The sequence below is a fragment of the Orycteropus afer genome, unplaced genomic scaffold (assembly GCF_000298275.1).
Source record: "Orycteropus afer afer isolate SDZICR_OR568_19922 unplaced genomic scaffold, OryAfe1.0 scaffold00081, whole genome shotgun sequence".
Taxonomy (NCBI): domain Eukaryota; kingdom Metazoa; phylum Chordata; class Mammalia; order Tubulidentata; family Orycteropodidae; genus Orycteropus; species Orycteropus afer.
The window spans coordinates 3,934,871-3,956,690 of NW_006921668.1; the positions used below are offsets into that span (position 1 = coordinate 3,934,871).

At 36.3% G+C, this 21,820-nt stretch overlaps 1 protein-coding gene across 1 annotated transcript in view; it reads right to left on the minus strand.

Moving 5' to 3' along the window:
* The window catches only part of MYCBP2 (MYC binding protein 2), a 376,124-nt gene that overhangs the window by 15,348 nt on the left and 338,956 nt on the right, over positions 1–21,820 (minus strand). The window contains exons 65-78 of the mRNA XM_042781038.1: positions 21,227–21,387; positions 20,008–20,164; positions 19,582–19,806; positions 15,853–15,918; positions 14,224–14,463; positions 13,836–13,925; positions 9,972–10,052; positions 7,719–7,985; positions 6,665–6,948; positions 6,302–6,398; positions 4,500–4,619; positions 2,269–2,370; positions 855–983; positions 348–480 (exon numbers count right to left, since the gene is read on the minus strand). Coding sequence (XP_042636972.1) covers positions 348–480; positions 855–983; positions 2,269–2,370; positions 4,500–4,619; positions 6,302–6,398; positions 6,665–6,948; positions 7,719–7,985; positions 9,972–10,052; positions 13,836–13,925; positions 14,224–14,463; positions 15,853–15,918; positions 19,582–19,806; positions 20,008–20,164; positions 21,227–21,387 — 2,152 coding nt within the window. The remainder of the gene's footprint in view (positions 1–347; positions 481–854; positions 984–2,268; positions 2,371–4,499; positions 4,620–6,301; positions 6,399–6,664; positions 6,949–7,718; positions 7,986–9,971; positions 10,053–13,835; positions 13,926–14,223; positions 14,464–15,852; positions 15,919–19,581; positions 19,807–20,007; positions 20,165–21,226; positions 21,388–21,820) is intronic.

Consider the following 21,820-nt stretch of genomic DNA (forward strand, 5'->3'; position numbering starts at 1 on the left):
TTTACTTTTGGAAATCTATCTAGAACTTCTGATGATTATCAGCCATGTGTATCTCTGGATACCCATCTTACTTTACAAATGAAAACACTGAGTTAGAGAGAGGTTAGGTAGAGTTGCCCAAGTTCATATAGCTAGTGAGTGACAAATCAGGTTATCTGACTTTTAATCTAATGTTCTTTCTACCACAGATACTAGTCTGTGTCTGGTAAAAATAATATTATAGACAGTGATCAAGAGTGCCATAATTAGACATCAGATATATCCCTCAAAATTATTCATATTAAATGAGCTAACATCTAGTTTAATCATAATCAGTAGGCATGGCTCAATCGTTAATTCTCTTATACCTGTGTGTTCTCGGAATTCCACCATTGCCTTCATTGTTTTAGAATCTGCTAGTGCCATCAACCAGAACAATTTGGTTCTACCACAACCTTCATGAAGGTCAACCTTTATAGCTTCTTCTTCTTCTTTGAAGACCTATTATTTCATTAAAGAAAAGGGAAAAACATATTTAGCATTATGAAAAAGGAAATGTAACATTTAATTATTTAGAAATAACAATGGATTTCATTTACTAAGCACTCTAAGAAGTTCAGATACTTCATAATCTTCTTCCCCTTAATCTTCATGAGGAACTTATTTTTTATAAATAAAGAAACCAAGAGGTTAAACAACTTGTTTGATTTATATAGTTGGCAAGTGAGAGAGCTTGGAACTGAACCTGTATCTTTTGATTCCAAAGTCCATTTCTTCCCCCACTCCACCAAGCTTCATTCCACATTTATTTAAAAATATATTGAGTCTATTTTCTGCTTTAGGTACTCTTCTACTATTAAAACAGAAATCTTCACCTGTCTTTGATGAGTTTTTGTTCGACGATGAAGGTGAAGGAATCTGTCACAGTCAGTACATAAATTTCCACATATGTTGCACAAAATGATTGCTGCAGTTTCACCATCATCATGGTTGTCACACATAGGCTAAAATAAGACATGTACAATTTTTCCTGATGAATAGAAAAATCTCAGCTACTCATAAAAATTGAATATAATCTATGAAATTTTGTCTTTTAAGAATTTAATGTTATAGGTACCATCAAGTCAGCTCTGACTCACAAAAGAACCATGAACAACAGAACTAAACATTGCCTGGTCCTGTACCATCCTCACAATATTTGCTATACTTGAGCCCATCATCACATTTAAAAATCTAAATTTAAGAATTAAGGAGTTCTGATGGCACAGTGCCTAAGACATTTGACTGCCAACCAGAAGGTTGGCTAACCCACCAACTATTCCATGAAAAGAAGACAAGGCAAGCTACTTCCATAAAGATTTACTGCCATGGAAACCCAAGGGGGGGTCACTATGTTAGAATCTGAATATTAACCTGAATTAATTATGGCAAATGCACTTAACTATACAAATTCCTCAAATTCCCAAATTCAATAATGTGCTATGCAGGTTCCATACTCGATTGCAGTGTTTTTTTTGTTTCTTTTTTTAACACTTTTCATAGTGATTTAAGAATTCTTCTTCCCATTATACTACAACATTCAAAGTTAATGCACTCTGTATGTTAAATGAATCAATTATTCATTTGTGAAACTTAAACACTAATAAGAAAATGTTAGAAGGGCCTATACAACTTCTTCCCTTTCAGTGAATTTAAGGATACTCATCAAAGCTACTTTAAGTACATATGCAAACAAATGGTATATCATATTGCCTTTGCTAGTGTTTTATTTCTCTCTACCATAAGATTAACTTTAGTAAAAAATCTAGCTAGCTAAAGAATCAGAATCTTGCTAAAATAAAATTTTGATATGATACAAATATGACTCAGAGAAGATGGGGAAAGTTCTTTTAAAAAAATTAAAGTCCCTGAAGTTCCCAATAGGAGCTCTGGTAATGTAGTGTCTAAGGCATTTGACTGCTAACCAGAGGCTAGTAGTTCAAACCCACTAGCCACTCCTCGGAAAGAAGATGGGGCAATATACTTTTCAAGTGATACTGCTTGGAAACTCAAGGAGGGGTCGCTGTGAGTCAATGGGAGTGAGTTTGGAAAGTTTTTTTTTTGAAAGTTCCCAATGTACTAAGAAGAGAGGACCCTAAGTGAAACAGACTTCTAAGATGAACACAATTTTTCAAGAGTTCTACCAATTGTAAATTTTGATTTGTAGTTTTTAAAAAAGTTAAATAGAAATATCTTATTATAAACCAAAATTAGATTAATTCTCAAAAAAGAAAAAAAGTCTGATCTTACCATTTGTTTTTGTTGTCCATCTTTTCCCATCCATCTCCCTGAGGAGAGACGATCTACATGGTCCTGATCGAGAACACACAATGATGCTAGAGCAAGCCAGAGCTGTTGAAAGGAAAGAGTGTTACACTAGTGGATTTTTAGGACTTACAAAACACTCAATGCCTGACACAGGGTAATGGCTCAGTAAATGCTAGCTGAATTTGAAAATATTTAAACACCCAGTAGCACTCAATTTTTCCTGATGTGGTCTAGGCACACATGCTCACTACCATACATGCTGTGCACAGAGAAGGCACTCAAATATGAACAAATGACTGTTTCTCTGATGAACTGTCTGTCCTGTTTTCTACCTGATATATGAAATTACCCTTTAATGCTCTATTATATAAATTACATAAGAATAAAGGAAGTTATATATTTATTTACTGTATAATGCCTTCTACCTGTTTTTCATACTAGGATCATCAGTCCGAGGTATTAAGTTCCAAAGAATTTAATTTTGTTTAATTTTGCACAGTCCTATGAGTAGCTAAGTATATAAAAAATTCTTCCAGATAATAATATTTCTGTATGCCACAAAGTGCCTAGCACTTTGTGTGGTCCACTTTGTCAGAAATAAGTAAATGGCTAACTGTGGTGTAGTAAATTACATAGTGTGGCTTTTCTAGCCCCAAGTCTTTGTAAACTCTGTGGTGGAATTTGCCATGAGCAACTGAGTAGCTCCTGATAAAGTTATCCACCTGGGTTATTTCTGTTGAGAGTGGCACAAAGCAATGTTCTGGGAAGTTCGCTCTCTCTCAGGTGTATAAGAATTCTGATGCTGGGATTGGTTAGTTTGGTCACTCTACCAGGCTCAAAAGGAGCCCTCCTAGAGGCAGAAGGAATCTCTCACTGCCAGATGAGAGATGTGAGAGACACACACTGCTGAGAGAGAGACTGAGCGTGTTCCTGAACTTGAATTGTAGCCTGTTGCTTCTCTAATAAACCCCATAATCTGTGAGTTCTGTGTGGCCACTGCAGTGAATTATCGAACCCAGGAGAGAGGAGGTGGGTGCTGCGGGAGGAACAGTTGGTGTGTTTTTAAAAGGGCTGGAGGGAGGCAGCATGTCTGGTCTCTCAGGAATAGGCCTTGGGCTACTGATGGTGATTCTGTCTTCCTCTTGTGGGGTTTGAGGAGGTCAGAAGATGTGGCCTCCCTATTCCTTTAGCACTAACAAGATTTAGGAAATCCTAAAAATACTTTTTAAAATTCTGAGACTTAATGGGTAAGCTTCAGTTTTACACAGAATGCTATATTTCTTCATCACTGAAAAAATAGAAAATTATTGAATTGGCTCAACTCTCAGAAGTACAAGTGGGTGTTGTGGATATGAAGAGTAAGAGAGGATAAAGTAGGGACAAAAAAAAAAAGTAAGCAAGAAAAAGCACAGTGTAGAATGAAAGAATAGAGTATACACAGGGTAGGAAAGAGCTCCTGTCAAAGATGACTCCATCAGAGGCACACTCACTAGCAACATTGCATAAATTGCCTTTTCTGCCCTAGGGAAATAAAGTTTATCTTCATTTTCAGACTTCTGAGGTTTAACCTAGGCAATTTCTGCCAATGTTCACTTCTTCTTAATGTTGTCACACTGTCCTGCTTCAAGGAATCTCACATGTCTTTTGGAAGGATATGGGACGTGAAATTTCGTAGGTTAAAAATTACTATTGCAGTTTCATCTGAAGAATGCAATCCCATTTCCTAAGAGATTCTGCCCCAACCTCACACTTGGCATACACTTTTTGCTTTTTAAAATCCAGTAAGTAAGTATAAAACTCCACATTAAGAACAACTGAGCCACATAAAAAGGGACAGGCAAGGATTTTGTCTTTGAAGGACCTCAAACCTATCATAACACAATGCTGACACCAAACTTAAAGTGGATAGCTTCAGTAAATAGACCATTAGAAAGACAATATACTGACACAATGCAATTTAACTTTTTCTAAACAGTATATCCTTGGCTTCTAAAATGATAAAATAGCTGATAAAGAACAGATAACAGTGAAGGGTAACAACTATCATAATGGTCTTGATCATAATTCACGAAAGGCCTTCACACTTTTTCAGTAAGTGTATTACTTGATTAAAAGAAAATTCAGACTTAGTTGACTAACTGGTTAAAGTTTGTTTCAACCTATTACTGAAAAATAACACACAATGATACAGACCAAATGAAACAAAAACCTACCCTAGTTGTTGCAATACATCTCACTGGGGACCTAAATTCTTCTTCCATCTTGGTCAAGGCAATGATGGTTTCTGCAATGGCATTTTTTGTCACTCGGGACCAAGCTTCTGATAGATGACCCTGTTGAACAGGATAGAATATTTTATTAGTAACCAGAAATATAGTATCATATTAGTAAATTCTATTATCTTAAACAAACATGTTTCACAAAAAAAAAAAAAAAATTGTTGGTTTGTAGCAAGCAAGACCATAGAATTCTAGATCAAGGGGCATAGACTTTTGAAATAAAAATCCTTGCAATTCTATGATAAATTCAACTTCTAATCACTAATTTGATCATTCAAAAGAAAAGTAAATAAACCTTTAAGTTCTCAATACTCCCTTTTCTGTTCTGTTTAAGGGTATTTCCTCTTATATTTAGATAAAAATATAAGTACTAAGGTGTCTATGCTTGAGAAATTTTGCTTATGAAATCTTGTTATTTTTTTAGATGAACATTACTGGGATCTAAGGGCATATATGGATTCAAACTACAACTACCTTTATTTGCTAACTTTTACTACTATAGAATAAAGGTATTCCTAAACACTTTCATCCAATCAACACCCTGAAAAAGTCTATTTTCTGCTAAGATTGTTAAAATGTCCACCCTGTTGAAAAAAGTGAAAGAAATTATATTTTTCGCAGCATATTTTCCCACTTCCCATTATGCACATTCTATCAATCTCCTAAGGGGCAGCTCAAATCCCTTCCTTTTCCATAATGTCTTCTTTCCACTCCAGTGCTCAGGAACTCCATTCCACAGTATCTTCCCCTCCTCACTCTGGACTCCTGACATACAATAGAAGGTAAGGAAACTAACGTTTGGAGCAACCATTAGGAGCCCAGCATTCGAGAAAGTCATTCTTCATCTTCTATGCTCTTAAAAGTCCCCTCAAAGCCACATACCTTAAACAGTGATAAAGGATTATTATAATGAAGAATAAAGGCTTTATAAACCATGAGAACTAAAAAGAATGAGCAAATTTCTTATAGGAGTTCTTTTTTTCCCTTTTAGCTTTTGGACTTGGGCTCTTTTCAGTTCTGACTGGGGACCTAAATTCTTCTTCCATCTTGGTCAAGGCAATGATGGTTTATTTTGTTTTTTAAGTTTTAAACTCTTGGGTAACTTATCCTAGTAGGTAATTCTCAATGAAATTAACTGTAATGCTTGAAATTAAAATTGCTTACATAAAGGATGAATTATCACTAAGTGAAAACACAAATGGTATCCTAGTTAGCACACTAACAATAAAAACTAATTGCCATTGAATTGACTCCAACTCATGGGGACCCCAGGTGTGTCAGAGCAGAACTGTGCTCCTCTGGGTTTTCCGGGGCTGATTTTTCTTAAGCAAACTGCCAGCCTTTCTTCAGAGGTGATTCTGGGTAGATATGAATGGCCAGTCTTTTGGTTAGCAGCTGAACCTTAACTATTTGCAACACTCGGGAACTCCACACTAACTAAATCAAAAAGACCAAACTCACTGCCATCGAGTCAATTCCGACTCATAGCAATCCCCCATTTGGGTTTCCAAGGATGTAAATCTTTATGGAAGTAGACTGCCCAGTCTTCCTTCCATGGAGCGGCTGGTAGGTTTGAACTGCTAACCTTCTGGTTGGCAGTCAAATGCCTTAGGCACTATGCCACAAGAGCTCCTTAAATAAAGCAAAATAACACCACTGTGGGTCTTCTTCAGTTGGTTGTTTATCAGTCAGATTATTGCTGCACCTCACAGCTAAGAAGAAGGATAGGAACTTACTGCTGCCATATCCTTTATAAGTTTAATAATGATCTCTGAGATCTGGGTAGGAGTTGAGCCCTTCATCCACCAATGGCTTTCACCTCGTCGAATGTAACTACAAAGAAAAATAAGTATTTATCAGTGAGAATTGCTATAAATGAGTAAGGAGAAAATTGTTACTTCTGAGCACAGCACTTCATTTTTTTTCCTCATAAGAAATATTTATTTGATGCTACTGGACAGATTAATATGATTTTCTCAAAACTTAGTATTCTTTCCTTTGTGGCTAGAAGAACAGGAAGAATCTGAAATCATGTCTTAGTTCTTTAATGCTACCTGACTCTATTCTCTTTTAGTACTAAAACAAAGGCAATGACCAACCTGGAATTAAAAATCATCGGAAGGGTAACTGTTGTAACTCCTTTGCCCACGGTGGTACCAGCTGTTCCAGTAATGGTGGTTCCTTTGGCTTTTAGCTGTACAGTGAGTGCTTTGGCAATGCATCCTAGAAACATGTCCAAGATACCTAGCTTATTCCAATCTCCTTTCTCTGTTGAATGAATGATATCACTGATATCTGCTGGGGGGAGAGATTTCACTCCTATGATGCTGGCCAGCCGACTAGGGGTCACTTCAGGCAAAACTCGTCTTAGTAAGGAGGTCACCTGGTAAGGAAAATAAAAAGAAAGACTTCCCTTTGAAAATTGATGTTTTAAAGTTCCCATTTTGCCAATGAGCCTAACTGCCATTCTTGACTTTGAAAGCTTGAGAAGGACAGACACAAGATTTAAACACTATTTTTAATTCCTGGAGTGGTAATTGGGATCTCTGGTGGCATAGTGCCTAAGGCACTTGACTACTAACCAGAAAGCTGGAGGTTCACACCCAACAGCCACTCCGTGGAAGAAGACTGAGCAATCTATTTCCGTAGTGATACTGCCTTGGAAACCCAAGGAGGGGTCGCTATGAGTCAGATCTGAGATGGCAATGAGTTTGGTTTTTTTTTTTTTTTTTTTTTTTTTGTTTTTTTTTTTTTTTTTTTTTTTTTTTTTTTTTTTTTTTTTTTTTTTTTTGGAGTGATAATTACAATTATCACTCCAGAGTAACAACAGGAAAAAAAAGCCTTTTTATTTGGTTAGGACTAAAGGGAAATTACACTACATATTTCACAGTACAAAGACACTCTGTACCCAGAATACTCTATCACAACACATTTAGCATAATGTAACACATTTTGCTCTTTCATACTCTCATTACAATGGGTCAAAACTAAAACAAACAAGCAAACATGGAGTTAAAATACAGGTTAAGAACAAAACAAAATAGAAATTCATACCCTAAAGTGATTCTCTTTGCTAGTGTGATTTTAAATTACGTTGAAAGTATAATTTCACAAAACAAAATAAGCCAAAAGGGAAATAGTGTGATCTGTCACCTGTCTCTGGACTCTGGGTGAGGCTGTATGCAGCAGTGAAAATAAGTCCTGAAGCAGAGTCAGCTGCTGAGCCAGATACTGCCTTCCCACGTTAGAGCCACTCAATGCTAAAACCATAGACAGCAGTTCAAAGCAGTAAGCATCAGAGGAGGCATCTTCATCATTTGGCTGCGAATTGGCATTTTCTTTGCTTGATATGGCATGTTCCCATTCTTCACGGACTCTGGTGGCCTCCATGCGAATAGCCTGGACGATGTGAGCACATACCTATTTAAAAGCAACACACAGAAAATGTAAAAATGTATTTGCAAGATTTTTTTCCTACCCTGTTAAAAAGCAAGGAACCCTGGTGGCACGGTATTGACTGACAGGTTGGTGGTTGGAACTTGCCAGCTGCTCTCGGAAAGAAAGATGTGGCAGCCTGCTTCTGTAAAGATTATAGCCTAGGAAATCTTATGGGACAGTTCTACTCTGTCCTATGGAGTCATTATGAGTCAGAATCAATTCGATGGCAATGGATTATTAAAAAAGCAAGATAAGAATATAAGTTGATGCTCAATTTAACGCTTTTCCTCTTAGTTAATTCTCCACCATACCATTCTCTTAATTCATCTTAAAAACTACTAAGGCATTTGACTGCTAACCAGAAGGCTGGTGGTTCAAACCCACCAGCCACTCCAAGGAAGGAAGAGTGGGCAATCTACTTCCGTAAAGATTTACCACCTCAGAAACCCAAAGGGGGTTGCTATGAGTCAGAATCAACTCGACAGCAATGAATTTGGTTTGGGGTTAATGCACAAAGTGCTTTGTAATCAATAGCATTCACAATTTAATTGGCAGCAATTTTTGTGGTTGTTAAGTGCCGTTGAGTTGGACACAACTCACAGCGACCCCTCCTTGGGTTTCCGAGGCTGTATCACTACGAAGTAGATTGCCCAACCTTCCTTCCGAGGAGGGGCTGGGGGGTTTGAACCGCCAGCCTTCTGGTTAGCAGTCAAGTTCCTCAGGCACTAGGCTACCAGAGCTCCTGGCAGCAATTTTAGTTACATATAAATAACCACATTTAATTGTATTAGTCCGTTATTGTAAAAGTTAAGGAAATGTTTATATATTGGAGGACATTTTCTTTGTTGGTTACCAGGGGTGGGAGGGAAGGGGAGGGAATGCTGTTAGATAGATAGAGATAAATATTGATTTGGGCGAAGAGAAGGGCAATGTACCAAATGTGAGTGACCAATATGGCAGCATTGAGGATGAGAAAGACAGAGAGAGTTACATGGGCAGTACAAACAACAAATATGAACCCCTTTGTAAATACAATACTGAGTTGTTAATGAAAGCAAATATGGGTATAGGGACGGATAGATGGGTGAACAAGCTAAACAATTATGTATGTCTAAATGGAGAGTGTATCCAAGATCATATACAGGGTTGGCAGAAAATGGGCCTCTCGAAGAGTATGAAGGGATGGACACTGGGAGGAGGTAACTATGGGGAGGAAGTGGGAGGGGAGCTGCTGCATTGTAAATTTTGGTCAATGACATGAGACAAAGTATATGTGAACTGATGTATGAAAAGTGAATTTACTCTGTAAATCTTCACCCAAATCCTAATAAAAAAAACAAACAAAAAAAAAAAAAAAAACCACATTTACAATGGATAGTATCCAGGAGTCAATAAAACAGTTTAAAAAAGATAATGCACAAATAAACTCATGTTGTCATTTACTTTAAAAAAGATTGAATGAATAGCACAGAAAGGTAAAATAGGCTTAAATTAAGTCAATATTTTGTTTGACTTTTAAGGGCTTCATTTTTACATTATTTAGGCACCTCATTATATGAATGACCTAGTGCTGTTTTCCTATTCTCTCATATTTAGAAATATTAACACTAGTATAATTAACACTATAATTGTTCAGCAAACAACAATAAAAAACAGTGAGAGAAGGAACACAGGAAATGCAGATGCAATCTGATACAGCTTGGTATTCGACACCAAAATAAAACAATCTACCTGCAAATGAGAAACAACAAAGAGCAGCAAGATAAAAAAGCTAATGTGTGTGACATAATCTGGAAATGGATGCAAGTGTGCCAATAAACTCAGTTCTCCTAGAAAAAGGAAGACACATTTTGTGGGATGTATAAAAGAGACAGCATAAATAAGCCTCTATAAATTTTCTAACACCCAATAGACTCTTCAAAAAAAAGAAAAAAAAATCTGAAGACAATGAAGCAGTTATTAACGAACCTGTTTTTGTAAATTAGTCAGTTTACTTCTGCTGAATATAATTCCAACCATGTGTTCTTTCAGGTCAGCATCTGATGTTGCCTTTAAGTAGAAAAAGAAATGAAGCAGGCTTTTTACATAAAAATTGTATATTTTACATTTCAAAGGATCTTGAGAAATAATTATGCAGATACTTTTATAAGGTAAACTTACTTAAGTTGGAGTCTCTGACACTAAAACAAAGGGTAAAGTTGAAAAAAATTAACCTTGACCAAAGTGACTATAAAAAGAACAAAACTTCAGAACTTAAGAAATCCAGAGAAATAAACTATTTTTTGCATGGATTTCTTAATTTAGTCAATTTGAGTAACTTTGATTTAAATCAATTTCTAAATTACGAACATTACTAGTTCACATCTTACATGTAGTTGTAAGGAGAACAATTCAAGAAAATAACATTTTATGTAAAAGAAAAAAAATGTCTTTATAAAACTCCAAGATGATGCTTTTGAGAACATCAAAAGACACCAAATAAATGCAATATAAGAAGAAAAATAAAGGGTGAATTTTATAGTGCCTATGATGTGCGTTCTTCATATAGTCCAGCTTCTTGGATTATTTGCTCAGCATACAGTTTGAATAAGTATGCTGAAAGGATACAATCCTGACACACTCCCTTCCTGATTTTAAACCATGCAGTATCCCCTTGTCTGTGTGAACGACAGCTTCTGGTCTATGTACAGGTTCCTCATGAACACAATTAAATGTTCTGGAATTCCCATTCTTCTCAATGTTATCTATAATTTGTTATGATCCACACAGTCAAATGCTTTCACACAGTCAATAAAACACAGGTATACATCTTTCTGGTATTCTTTGCTTTCAGCCAAGATCCACCTGACATCAGCAATGATATCCCTTTTCCATGTCCTCTTTTGAATCCAGCTTGCATTTCTGGAAGTTCCTTGTCAATATACTGCTACAACTGTTTTTGAATTATCTTTAGTAAGATTCTACTTGCATGTGATATTGATGATACTGTTTGATAATTTCCACATTCTGTTAGATGACCTTTCTTTGGAATGGGTACAAATATGGATCTCTTCCTGTCAGTTGGCCAGGTAGCTGTCTTCCAAATTTCTTGGCACAGACAAGTAAGTGCCTCCAGTGCGGTATCCATTTGATGAAACATCTCAGTGAGTATTCTGTCAATTCCTGGAGCCTTGGTTTTTGCCAATTCCTTCAGTGCAGCTTTGACTTCTTCCTTCAATGGCATTGGTTCTTGATTATATGCCACCTCCTGAAATAAATGAACATTGACCAATTCTTTTTGGTACAGTGACTCTGTGTATTCCTTCCATCTTCTTTTCATGTTTCCTGCATCAGGACTGGAGGAAGACCCATTAACAACCTACTATACGCAGACAACACAACCTTGCTGCTGAGAGTGAAGATGAAGCACTAACTCATGAAAGATTAAATAATACAGTCTGTACTACTACATATTATACCTCAAGACACACAAAATAAAAATCCTCACAAGCATACCAATAAACAGCATCATGATAAATGGAGAAAAGCTATAAGTTTTCAAAGAATTCATATTACTTGGTTCCACGATCAACACCAATGGTAACAGCAATCAAGAAATCAGATGACATATTGCACTCGGTAAATCTGCTGCAAAACACCTCTTTAAAGTGAAGAGCAAAGACGTCTCCCAAACCATGGTATTTTCAATTGCCTCATATGCATGTGAGAGATGGACAATGAATAAGGAAGACAGAAGAAGAATTGATGCTTTTGAGTTGTGGTATTAGTGAAGAATACTCAAAGTACCATGGACTGCCAGAAGAACTAAGAGATATGTCCTGGAAGAAGTGCAGCCGGAATTCTTCTTGGAAGTGACAAGGGCCAGACTTTGTCTCACCTACTTTGGTTATGTTGTTGAAAGGGACCATTCCCTGGAGAAGGATATCGTGCTTGGTAAAGGGGAAGAGGGGCGAAAAAGGGGAAGACCCTCAATGAGATGGACTGATACGGTGCTTGCAACGATGGGCTCAGGTATAGCAAAGATTATGAGGACAGTGCAGGACCAGGCAGTGTTTCATTCTGTTGTACACAGGGTTGCTATGAGTTGCAGTTGACTTAACAGCACCTAACAACAACATTATGTGTATAGAATTTTTCTAAGAGTTTGTCACAGTAGAACTATGCTCCACAGGCTTTTCAGTTTCTGATTTTTTGGAAGTAGATTGTGAGGTCTTTCTTCAAATGTGCCTCTGGTTAGAGTTGAACCTTCAACATTCTGGGTAGCAGCCAAGCCTGTTAATCATCTGTCCAACTTAGGGACTCCTATTGAATCTTAACTTCTCAACATACTCCTTCCTACAGTTAGACCAACCTCTTCAATGAATCTTTACTTATATCCTCTTTATTATTCTAACTTTCAATCATTCTCTTTCAGGTCTCATTCAAGTCCAACATCCTCCAAGAAGCATTCTCTGACCACTCTAGGACAGGCATGTTATGACATGTACAGTCTGTTTCACTTATTTAATAAGTGGGTGGATTATACACTATATAGTATCCTTGCTAACTTTTATTCTTTGGGAGGTAGGTAGATGGTAGGTTCATAGCCAAGAAAAGAATGCAAGCTTTTTGAAGACTTCGTATTCTCATGGTTGTTTAGCACAGAATTGACATTTGATAAAATTCAGTGATTTAACAAATTGTAACATAACTCTTAAAGTCATTTAAATAATATCACCAAAAGATGCTAAAATTCCTATAATTTATGACACTTTATTTTTAATAGACATGACCAGAAAAATGGGGATGATGACTTAGATAGTGTTGTATTAGAAGGTACAGGGCTAGAGTACCCCGAAAAACTAACTGCTATCGAGTTAATCCCAACTCATGGCAACCTCTACTGGGTCTCTGAGGCAGTAAAACTTTACAGAAGTAGATACTGTGGAATGGCTGGTGGGTCTGAACTGCCAGCCTTCTGGGTTTAAGTCAAATGCCTTAGGCATTCTACCACCAGAGCTCCATTAGGTAAATTCTTTAAATTATCTTTCAAATGGTTGCAAAGATGATTATATGTAACACCTAAAACAAATAAACGTTGAGAGTAATCAGATTTTACTTCTCTTTATGGAAATGGATGAGGTTTTCCTCTTGGATACAGTACTCTAGTTTAGACCAAGTAACTTAAGCAACAGTATTTTAGAAGAAATTTCAAGAACAGCATAAAAAAAGAATTATTTCAGTAAGAATTTACTGAATGTGTGGTGCTTATGCCATGGTGGATAGAAAGATATATCAGACATGCACCACTTGGTCCTCAAGGAGTTTATGGTTTTAACAGAAGAGATATGTTACATGTATGTAATAAATATGCCAACAGAGAACTCAGGAAGAGACACATATAGATTAGTATGAAGTTTAGCAGAGGAAAACTTTTTGTTTGGGAAAGTCAGAATTTTCATACAGAAAACAGGAATTTTGAGATGGACTATGAAGGAAAGATAAAATTGCAAAGAGAAGATAACTGATGGTGGATAGCACTGGATATGACCAAGTTAGTTTCACTCATATTAACACTGGAACACTATAGACCAAGGTATAAAGCAAACTTTGGTATTACTTAAAAATCTAGCTAGATTATAAATTAACAAATAGTGAATTTCTTTTAGCTACGTTCCTTCATCATCTTTCTAATTAAAGTAAGAAAATAAGAACTGAATATAAGCTATTCAGTTATATTATCATATAGCTATTAAAATATACAGCAACACACGAAGCTTATCACTGAATAAAAGAAAGGAATTGAAAAAGAGAAATAAGTATTTTTAGAATACAAATAAATACATTGTATACTTTTTCCTCTCCTTCAGGTGACGACAATAGTGCTTTTTCCTCTTGTTCTGGTGTAGGTTCAGCATCTCCAGAAATGAGTTTTCCAAATACCTGAGGAGGTGTAGGCATGTTAGAAAGAATTAATGACAGAAAATGACCATTGTGAAAACCAGAGGACTCATTGCTGATTCTACAGTTTTTATAATATTGCTATACTATTCCTGCTATACACTGCTATTTTTCTGAACTTTGAATGCAAAATGAAACACAGGAGTTTAGGGCTATGTGAAGAAAAAAGGGGCACATTTGCAACTAGAAATCTTTAACAAGTTTTACAAAATACTTTCTTATGCTTGAAACATGTTATGTCAATTCTTCCTGTGTAAAAATCTGCAGTAAGGACACTCACTTGGGATGTAATAAGTCTGAATACTCGTAGGGTCTCTGCTTCACAGTTCCTTTGCTGGGCAACACTGGCTGAAATCTGGCCAGCAATCTTTGTGCTTTCTCCATCCTTCCAGCCTAAGACTTTAACTTGTCGGACTCTCAGTGTATTTTCTGGGCCCTTTAATTCAATTTTGATGATGTGGTTATCCCCTCCTGGAAGTTCACTTGTTACCCAACCAATGTGCCTGGAGTCCAGATCAACCTGGTTGAGTAGAAAAGGGAGAGGAACCTGACACAGCTGTATCACTTTTATCACTGTCCTCACCTTAGTAGTAAGGACAGCAAGTTCAAGTAACACACATTTGTACAGATAGTAATGTTTTTTAATTATTTCACACTGACTGTCTTATTTAATCCCTGTAAAGACAAGTATTTAGAACTATTACACATATGACAAAACTGAGGCCAAAACAGGTTAGAGGACTCTCAGTGAGTGACTGACGTGATAATTAAAATCCAGGTCAGACTAGTACAGTATTTCCCAGCACAAGCTTGCAGGTGAAACCACCACAAACATTTTATGTGACTACCTACTTCAACTGTTAGTAGAAACACAATAACAGTAACAGGTTCAGTTTTGCACACTGTCACATTAAAGCATCATTTAAAGATAAACACTTTTGATGTGTAGTTACTTAGTATGTTTACTTTTGAAGATGTGATATAATATGTAACTGTACTCTCATGATTCCTTATTTCACTACATTTCATTGAGGATATAAGTTTTTTCAAGGGTTAAGTTTCAATACATTATGAACTGTTTTTTGTGGTATTTGATGTCTAAGAAATGATTGGGGGCTTCTACATTATTTACAGAGACATTCAAATTAATAATGTTTTAATGGATAATGTCAACCCTTCTAAAAAGGACATTATGCATAAATAAATACTATCTCATTAAAGAGGATTATTTCCCCAAATTCTTTAACAATTTAAATGAAATTATTTGTTCAATATAAAATCTCAATTCACTTTTTAAAACATAAGTTGAAAAACAAAACAAGTCAACTTTCTTGGGCTAAAGTCACCTTAAAAGAACAGCTTTGCTCAAGTTTCACTTATGCAAGTAAGCGAGCGTGTACAGAATCTCACAAATATACCCAGATAAAACTTAACTTGTTTCTAGAGTTGATCTGTCAACTGACTTACAACCTGGGATATGGTCACAGTGTTGTAAGTCACTGAAAGATTTTCAGGCTAGAGGACAATAACTTACTTTAACCTAATAATAAGAGGTGTGTACCATGGTGTTAATTATGAATTGGATCTGAGATGAACTATGGAGGCATTCTGAATCTTTGAAGGGGAATGAAAGTTGGGAGTGGTTGGCACAGTATAAAAAAACACAAACCAAAACTGTTGCCAGCTGAGCAATTCCAACAAAACATATAGGGCAATAATGAGTAAGATTTTTAGCATAGGGATGGTTGTTAACTGTTCCTATATACAGGTTATTTGCCAATTTATTGTTTTCTAAATAGATGATTTCTTAAAATACTTTTATCAGAGTGCCAAAGCAGTAACTCAACGGCAGAGACATAAGAAATTTCTACCTGTGTAACAAAACATTTAATAACAAAATTTCATTTACCTGCTTGATTCTACACAAATCTTCTACTGCTTTGCCAGTTAAGAAGGTCATTGAGGTAACTTTATTCTAAAATAAACAAATAGACAATTCAAAATAGTTATAGTCTTGGCTTAAGAACTTTTTTTTATTACCATTTAAATCTTCTATTATAGGTTGGGTGAAAGTTTACAGAACAAATCAGTTTCCCGTTTAATAATTTATACACATTTTGTTTTCTGACATTAATTGTAATCTCCTCAATGTAACTCTTTCCGCTTCTTCCCTGGGGTCCCCATTTCCATCCATCCTTCTTTCTTGCCTCTTCCTGTGTTCTGAGCTTTGTTTTTGGGCAAATGTTACCCTTTTATTCTCCTATTGTTGACTGTACTGAAGGGTACACTCCTCCCAGTTATTAGTTACTTTATAGACTTAATGGTTTGGCTGAAAGTTGATTCTTAGGGGTAGGTTCAGTTCTAGCCTTGAAGGGTGTCTAAGGGCCACAGACTAGGGGGTTCCACTAGTCTCATCAGACCAGTAAGTATGGTCATTTTTGTAAGTTTGAATTTTGTTCTACATTTTTCATTTTTTCTTTCTGTCCAGGACCTTCTGTTGTGATCCTGATCAGAGCAGCTGGTAGTGGTAGCTGGGCATCATCTAGTACTCCTGGTCTCAAGGTAGTGGAGGCTGTGGTTCACATAGTTCATCAGTTCTTTGCCCTAACAATTTGGGCTTAAAGGAGCTCTGGTGGTGTAGTGGACAAGGCACTTGACTACTAACCAGAAGGTCAGTGGTTCAAACCCACCAGATGCTCCATGGAAGAAAGACTGGGGGATCTACTTCTGTAAAGATTTACAGCCTTGGAAACCCAGTGGGCATCGCTCTGAGTTGGAAACAACTCGATGGCAGTGAATTTTTTTTTTTTAATGGCCTACCTATATCAAACCAACTTTTCTAACTATCTTGATTGACCCTCTGCTATCTACCAAACCAACCACAATTCCTGATAACTCTAGTTTTTTCTTATCCATACAATCCCCCTCCTAAATTTCACATTTCAGCCTTTTTTTCTATGGGCTCTCTCATAGCTTGGCATATTCTCTCTTTTTATCCAAAATCTAAATATTCAAATTCTATTTCTATCATAAAGCCTTCCAACAAAGCTTCCCCTTGTCAGTCATGTCCCACTGTCTTTGCTATGTTCCTATTGCTTTGTAAAATAAAAGGAAGGTAGGCAGGTCAAGCAACAAATACTAGTGAGTGTTACAATGTGCATGAAAACTGCCCTACAGTCATGGAGAAGGATATATGAGAACATGGTAGGTTCTCCTTCAAGATACCTGTCAAAATAGGGAACGCATGATTAACACACAAAATAAATATCATAGAGTATTAAGTTAAAATACTTTTAGGTACTGAAAAGAATCATATTGGTACTTTAGTCACAGATCTTAAAGTTGAGTAAGCTTTACACAAAGAGTATCAAGAAAAAGATTAACATTAATTCCTTGGAGAACTGCACATTTTAAGGGCTATAGACTGATACACTTCAAGTCAACATATGCTTTGTTGCCTACTGTGGTACGCAGGTTGGGGACCACAGAGGTATATAACCCTCAAGGATGCATATAACTTAGAGGAGGAGAAGGAAAATAGATGTCAGCTTATATACTAGGGTTTGTTGTAAATGAATATTATGTTAAGATTACCTCCTCCTAGAAAAGATAAAGGAGCTCTGGTAGCATAGTGCCTAAGGCACTTGACTGCTAACCAGAAGGCTGACAGTTCAAACCCACCAGCCACTCCTCGGAAGGAAGATGGGGCAATCTACTTCTGTAGTGATACTGCCTCAGAATCCCAAGGAGGGGTCCGACGGCATATAACAACAACAACAGAAAAGATAAAAATTGCAATCATTATTTTAAGGGAGACTCTGTCCTAGCTTAAAATGTACCATGAAACAAAAATAACTTTGTACCGAACAGTGAGTTCTAGTCAGAAAAACTGTTCTGATTTATTACACTTCCTAGTAAGATAAAGTAGTTGTACCAGCTGAAACTCTTGGGTCTGAAGAGGAAATAAACAGACTATATGTTAGCTAAGCCCCTTTTTTGATTCAATATCAGAGAAAACCTAAACTTGTACTGAATGACAGCAGTTAGTGGTAGCTGTGGATGTAAGGAGCACTTTGATTGCAGACTGGACTCCGGTGGTTGGCACAGCATCTAGATGTTATCTAAGACCCAAGCTCATCACTCTGGCTTCTCCCAGGAAGGGAAATATGCACATGGGACAACAGCAAACCAGCACTGTATCTGCTAGCAAACCACATCCTTTCTGAAGGAAATAATTCTAAGATATACTTCTGTGGGAATGAGGGTAGAAGAATAGAGGTGTAGTGGTTGGTGCTATTTCCTTCTTGGTTCATAAACCCCCAAACCAAACCTATTGCTGTCAAGTCGATTCTGACTCATGGCTACCCCATGTGTTACAGAGTAGAGAACTGCTCTACAGGGTTGGCTATAAACTTTGGTGATGCAGTGGTCAAAGTTAGGAGGCTAACCAAGAGGTCAGTGGTTCAAATCTACCAGCCTCCATGGAAGAAAGATGAAGCAGTCTGCTTCTCTAAAGATTTACAACATTGGACACTCTATGGGCCAGTTCTACTGTGCCCTGTAAGGTTGTTATGAGTTGGAATTGACTCGATGGTAGTGGGTTTGGTTTTTTTTTTTTTTTTTTGCAGGGGGTTTAATCTTTACAGAAGCATATTGTTAAGTCTGTCTTTCATAACACTCAGTAAATAGGACTCTTTTTCCCTTGTTTAGTGTCTTACATAAAAGAGTATCTAATTCAGTTGAAAGGCAGATAGGCTAAAGAGAATGTAAATTAAGATAATTTAGGTTAAGAAACTTTTTTCCCCCATGGGGCCGGAGGTGAGGGAAGAAGAAACTTAAATCTAGTAACACTTAGGTCAAAATGTACTAATGTCATCAGAATAATAATAATGAAAACACAGAGAAGGGACAGAGTAATTTCTACAGTAAATTTTATACCAGAGAGGATTTCTCTGCTGGGTTTTAGAAAACTTGTGAGATTCTGATAGCAGAGTTTAAGAGGAGAATTTGCAAACCAAGGGAATACTTTGAACAAAGGCACAGAAATAGAATATAAAAAAATGTAGCTATGGTATATTTGTAATCAGATCTCTTTTTAAAATTGGTATTTCACAGAACTCTTAAACATATTAATCTGTTTTTAAACTGAAGATTTATTTCTCACTGCCGTTAAGTTGGATCCAACTCGTAGCAAACCCTCCTTGGGTTTCCGAGGAAGTATCTCTATGGAAGTAGATTGCTCAATCTTCCTTCTGAGGAGTAGCTGGTGTGTTTGAACCACCAGCCTTCTGGTTAGCAGTCAAACGTGTTAGGAGATGTTGCTTGGTTGATTAAGTAACTGAAAAAAAACAAACAAACTCACTGCCGTCAAGTCGGATCCGACTCACAGTGATCCCTCCTTGGGTTTCCAAGGTGGTATCACTAGGGAAGTAGATTGCCCAACCTTCTTTCCAAGGAGTGGCTAGTAGGCTGGAACCACCAGCCTTCTGCTTAGCAGTCAAATGCCTTAGGCACTACAATACCAGAGCTCCTGATTAAGTAACAGATGATAAAATCTTTTTGCTAAATTTGAAAGGAGATTGTGATTACTAAAACCCTGGAAGAACTAACGAGTCACAAATAAAGTTTCCTTTCTTACTCCAAGATCTCGGGAATTATCCACGTGAACAGACACATAGCGGGCGTTGATTCCTTTCACACAGTTGATGGTGATGTTCTTAGTTTTGTTTTTATCCTCATCTCCTGATTCCCAAAAGGTTTCTGTGGAACCATCCGTCAAACTGCCAATCATGGCAGGTCGGCTTGATGTTTTTATGTCAATTATGCTGGTTAAGTCCTTTAAGCACATGACTATGCACAATTCCTACCAGAAACAAATATAAATAATTATAACACTCAAAAGAAAATATTTCATGATAATAAAATAAGTAGACATGAGAAAATAAATAAAAATATGTAAGACAGAATCAACTGTTTATGAGTAACTTATGGTTTCTCATTCACTATACTACTGAATATTATCTAACAGGACACCCAATAGGATGATAACTGTTAAAAAACTGACCTGACTCATAGCTTCAAAGCCAGACTGTATACTGATGCTAAAACTCTCTTCACTATCTCCATCATCTGATTTCGACAAAATATTGTTAATATGATGGAAGACGTTGCTTTGATGGAGGAATTGGTGATCAGATTGCTTGAATTTGAGACTCCAGCATCTAAAAAGGCAGAAGCAATACATGAAATAATTCCTGGAAAAGCACTCTGCACTAATATTTCAATAAATCTTAATGCTCTGGGTGAAAAACAAATAAACAAAAAAACCCAAAAACACAGCAACAAAAAATTGGCGCACAAAATCATTGCTGCTGCTTCATTTATTCTTTTAATTTAAGAAATAAAGATAAGTTATTTGGAGCAAGGTAAGTTCTAAAGAACATTCAGCCCATTTTAAATATAGAAAAATTAGGTGTCTGAAGTTCAAGGGTACACGCAAAAAAGGTAATGAATCTGTGCACAAGTGTTATACCAACTATAACAAGATTTCGAATTTTTTAGTCTTACAATTACATGCTAATTCATCAGGGTATATAGACGTCTATACTTCAAAATCTTGTGATGAAGGAAAAAAATCTTCCTTCTACTGCTCTTATTATTTAGGGACATAGGAAGGTAAATCTATCAACTTATTTCTTACTAAAAGGAATGGAAGATTTACTTATATGTACAGTACAATAGATGGATCTCATAACAAGGTTCATAATGTCAAAGTATGCTAAAACCTCAGCAGATTCCAACTTAAAATTAGGTGATGCCCCTCAAGGTAGTTGCATACAACTAGGCTCCATTTTTCTTAAGACTCTTTTAAATTAAAAACTCTGTTTTTGTTTACAAGAATTAATTCTCCCTTTCTTTTTTTTTTTTTTGACATTTAAGATTGCATTCCTAGGTAACACTGTGACACATGATTTGAGGTAGGAGAGGGAAAAGTAAGAGAGACTGCAACAAAGTGATAATTTACCTAAATTATATAAAATGATAATTTATCCTAATATACTAAAAAGAGTATATTATGCATATTTTGCAGTGGCACAAAGAAGTGTGAGGTAAAAGGAAGCATAATTCTAAATTATGACAGGAAAGAGGGAGGCACTGTTCATGTAATTTAGGGATTCCTTGTACCTTATTACTTAGAAAGGACTTTCAAGCATTTTATACTTTCAAAATACTCCACGAAATCTCTTCTCCAATGTACCTAGAGTACTTAGATATAAAATTACCGTAGGGCCATTTGCTGTAATGAGCTGCCACTGGGGAGAGACATCATAAGATCAGAGATTGTCTGAAGCAAGCGGTGAAATGTGTGTGGTAAAGGATGTGCGGCTTCCCCTGCAATCACTATATCTGAGAGTGGATGTTCACATACTCGTGTATCTTTCTCCTAAAACAGAAATTGAAAGCAATTTTATCAGTTTGTTTGCTGGAAGGAACTTTCTCCACAAAAGAATATTATGTATCTTTTTAAGATACTTGTGTAACAGACTATAAGCAACCAAACAAAACCATATCCAAAAACACACATTAAATAAGATTAAATAATTGTTTGCATTATTTTTAGGGAAAGATTATTCACCATCACCAAATAACACATGTATGTATCAGTTATAGTGTAATCACAAATCTATTAGTAGGATAAATCTATAATGTGTGTATATATAAATGTACATATATACATTTATACGTATCTTTACACATGCATACAACATGTATATATGCACACATAGTTATACATACATGTATGCTGACATATAGGCATATATACACGCATATATGTGTGTACGTTTGTATTCGTTTTTATATATTTACACAAAAAT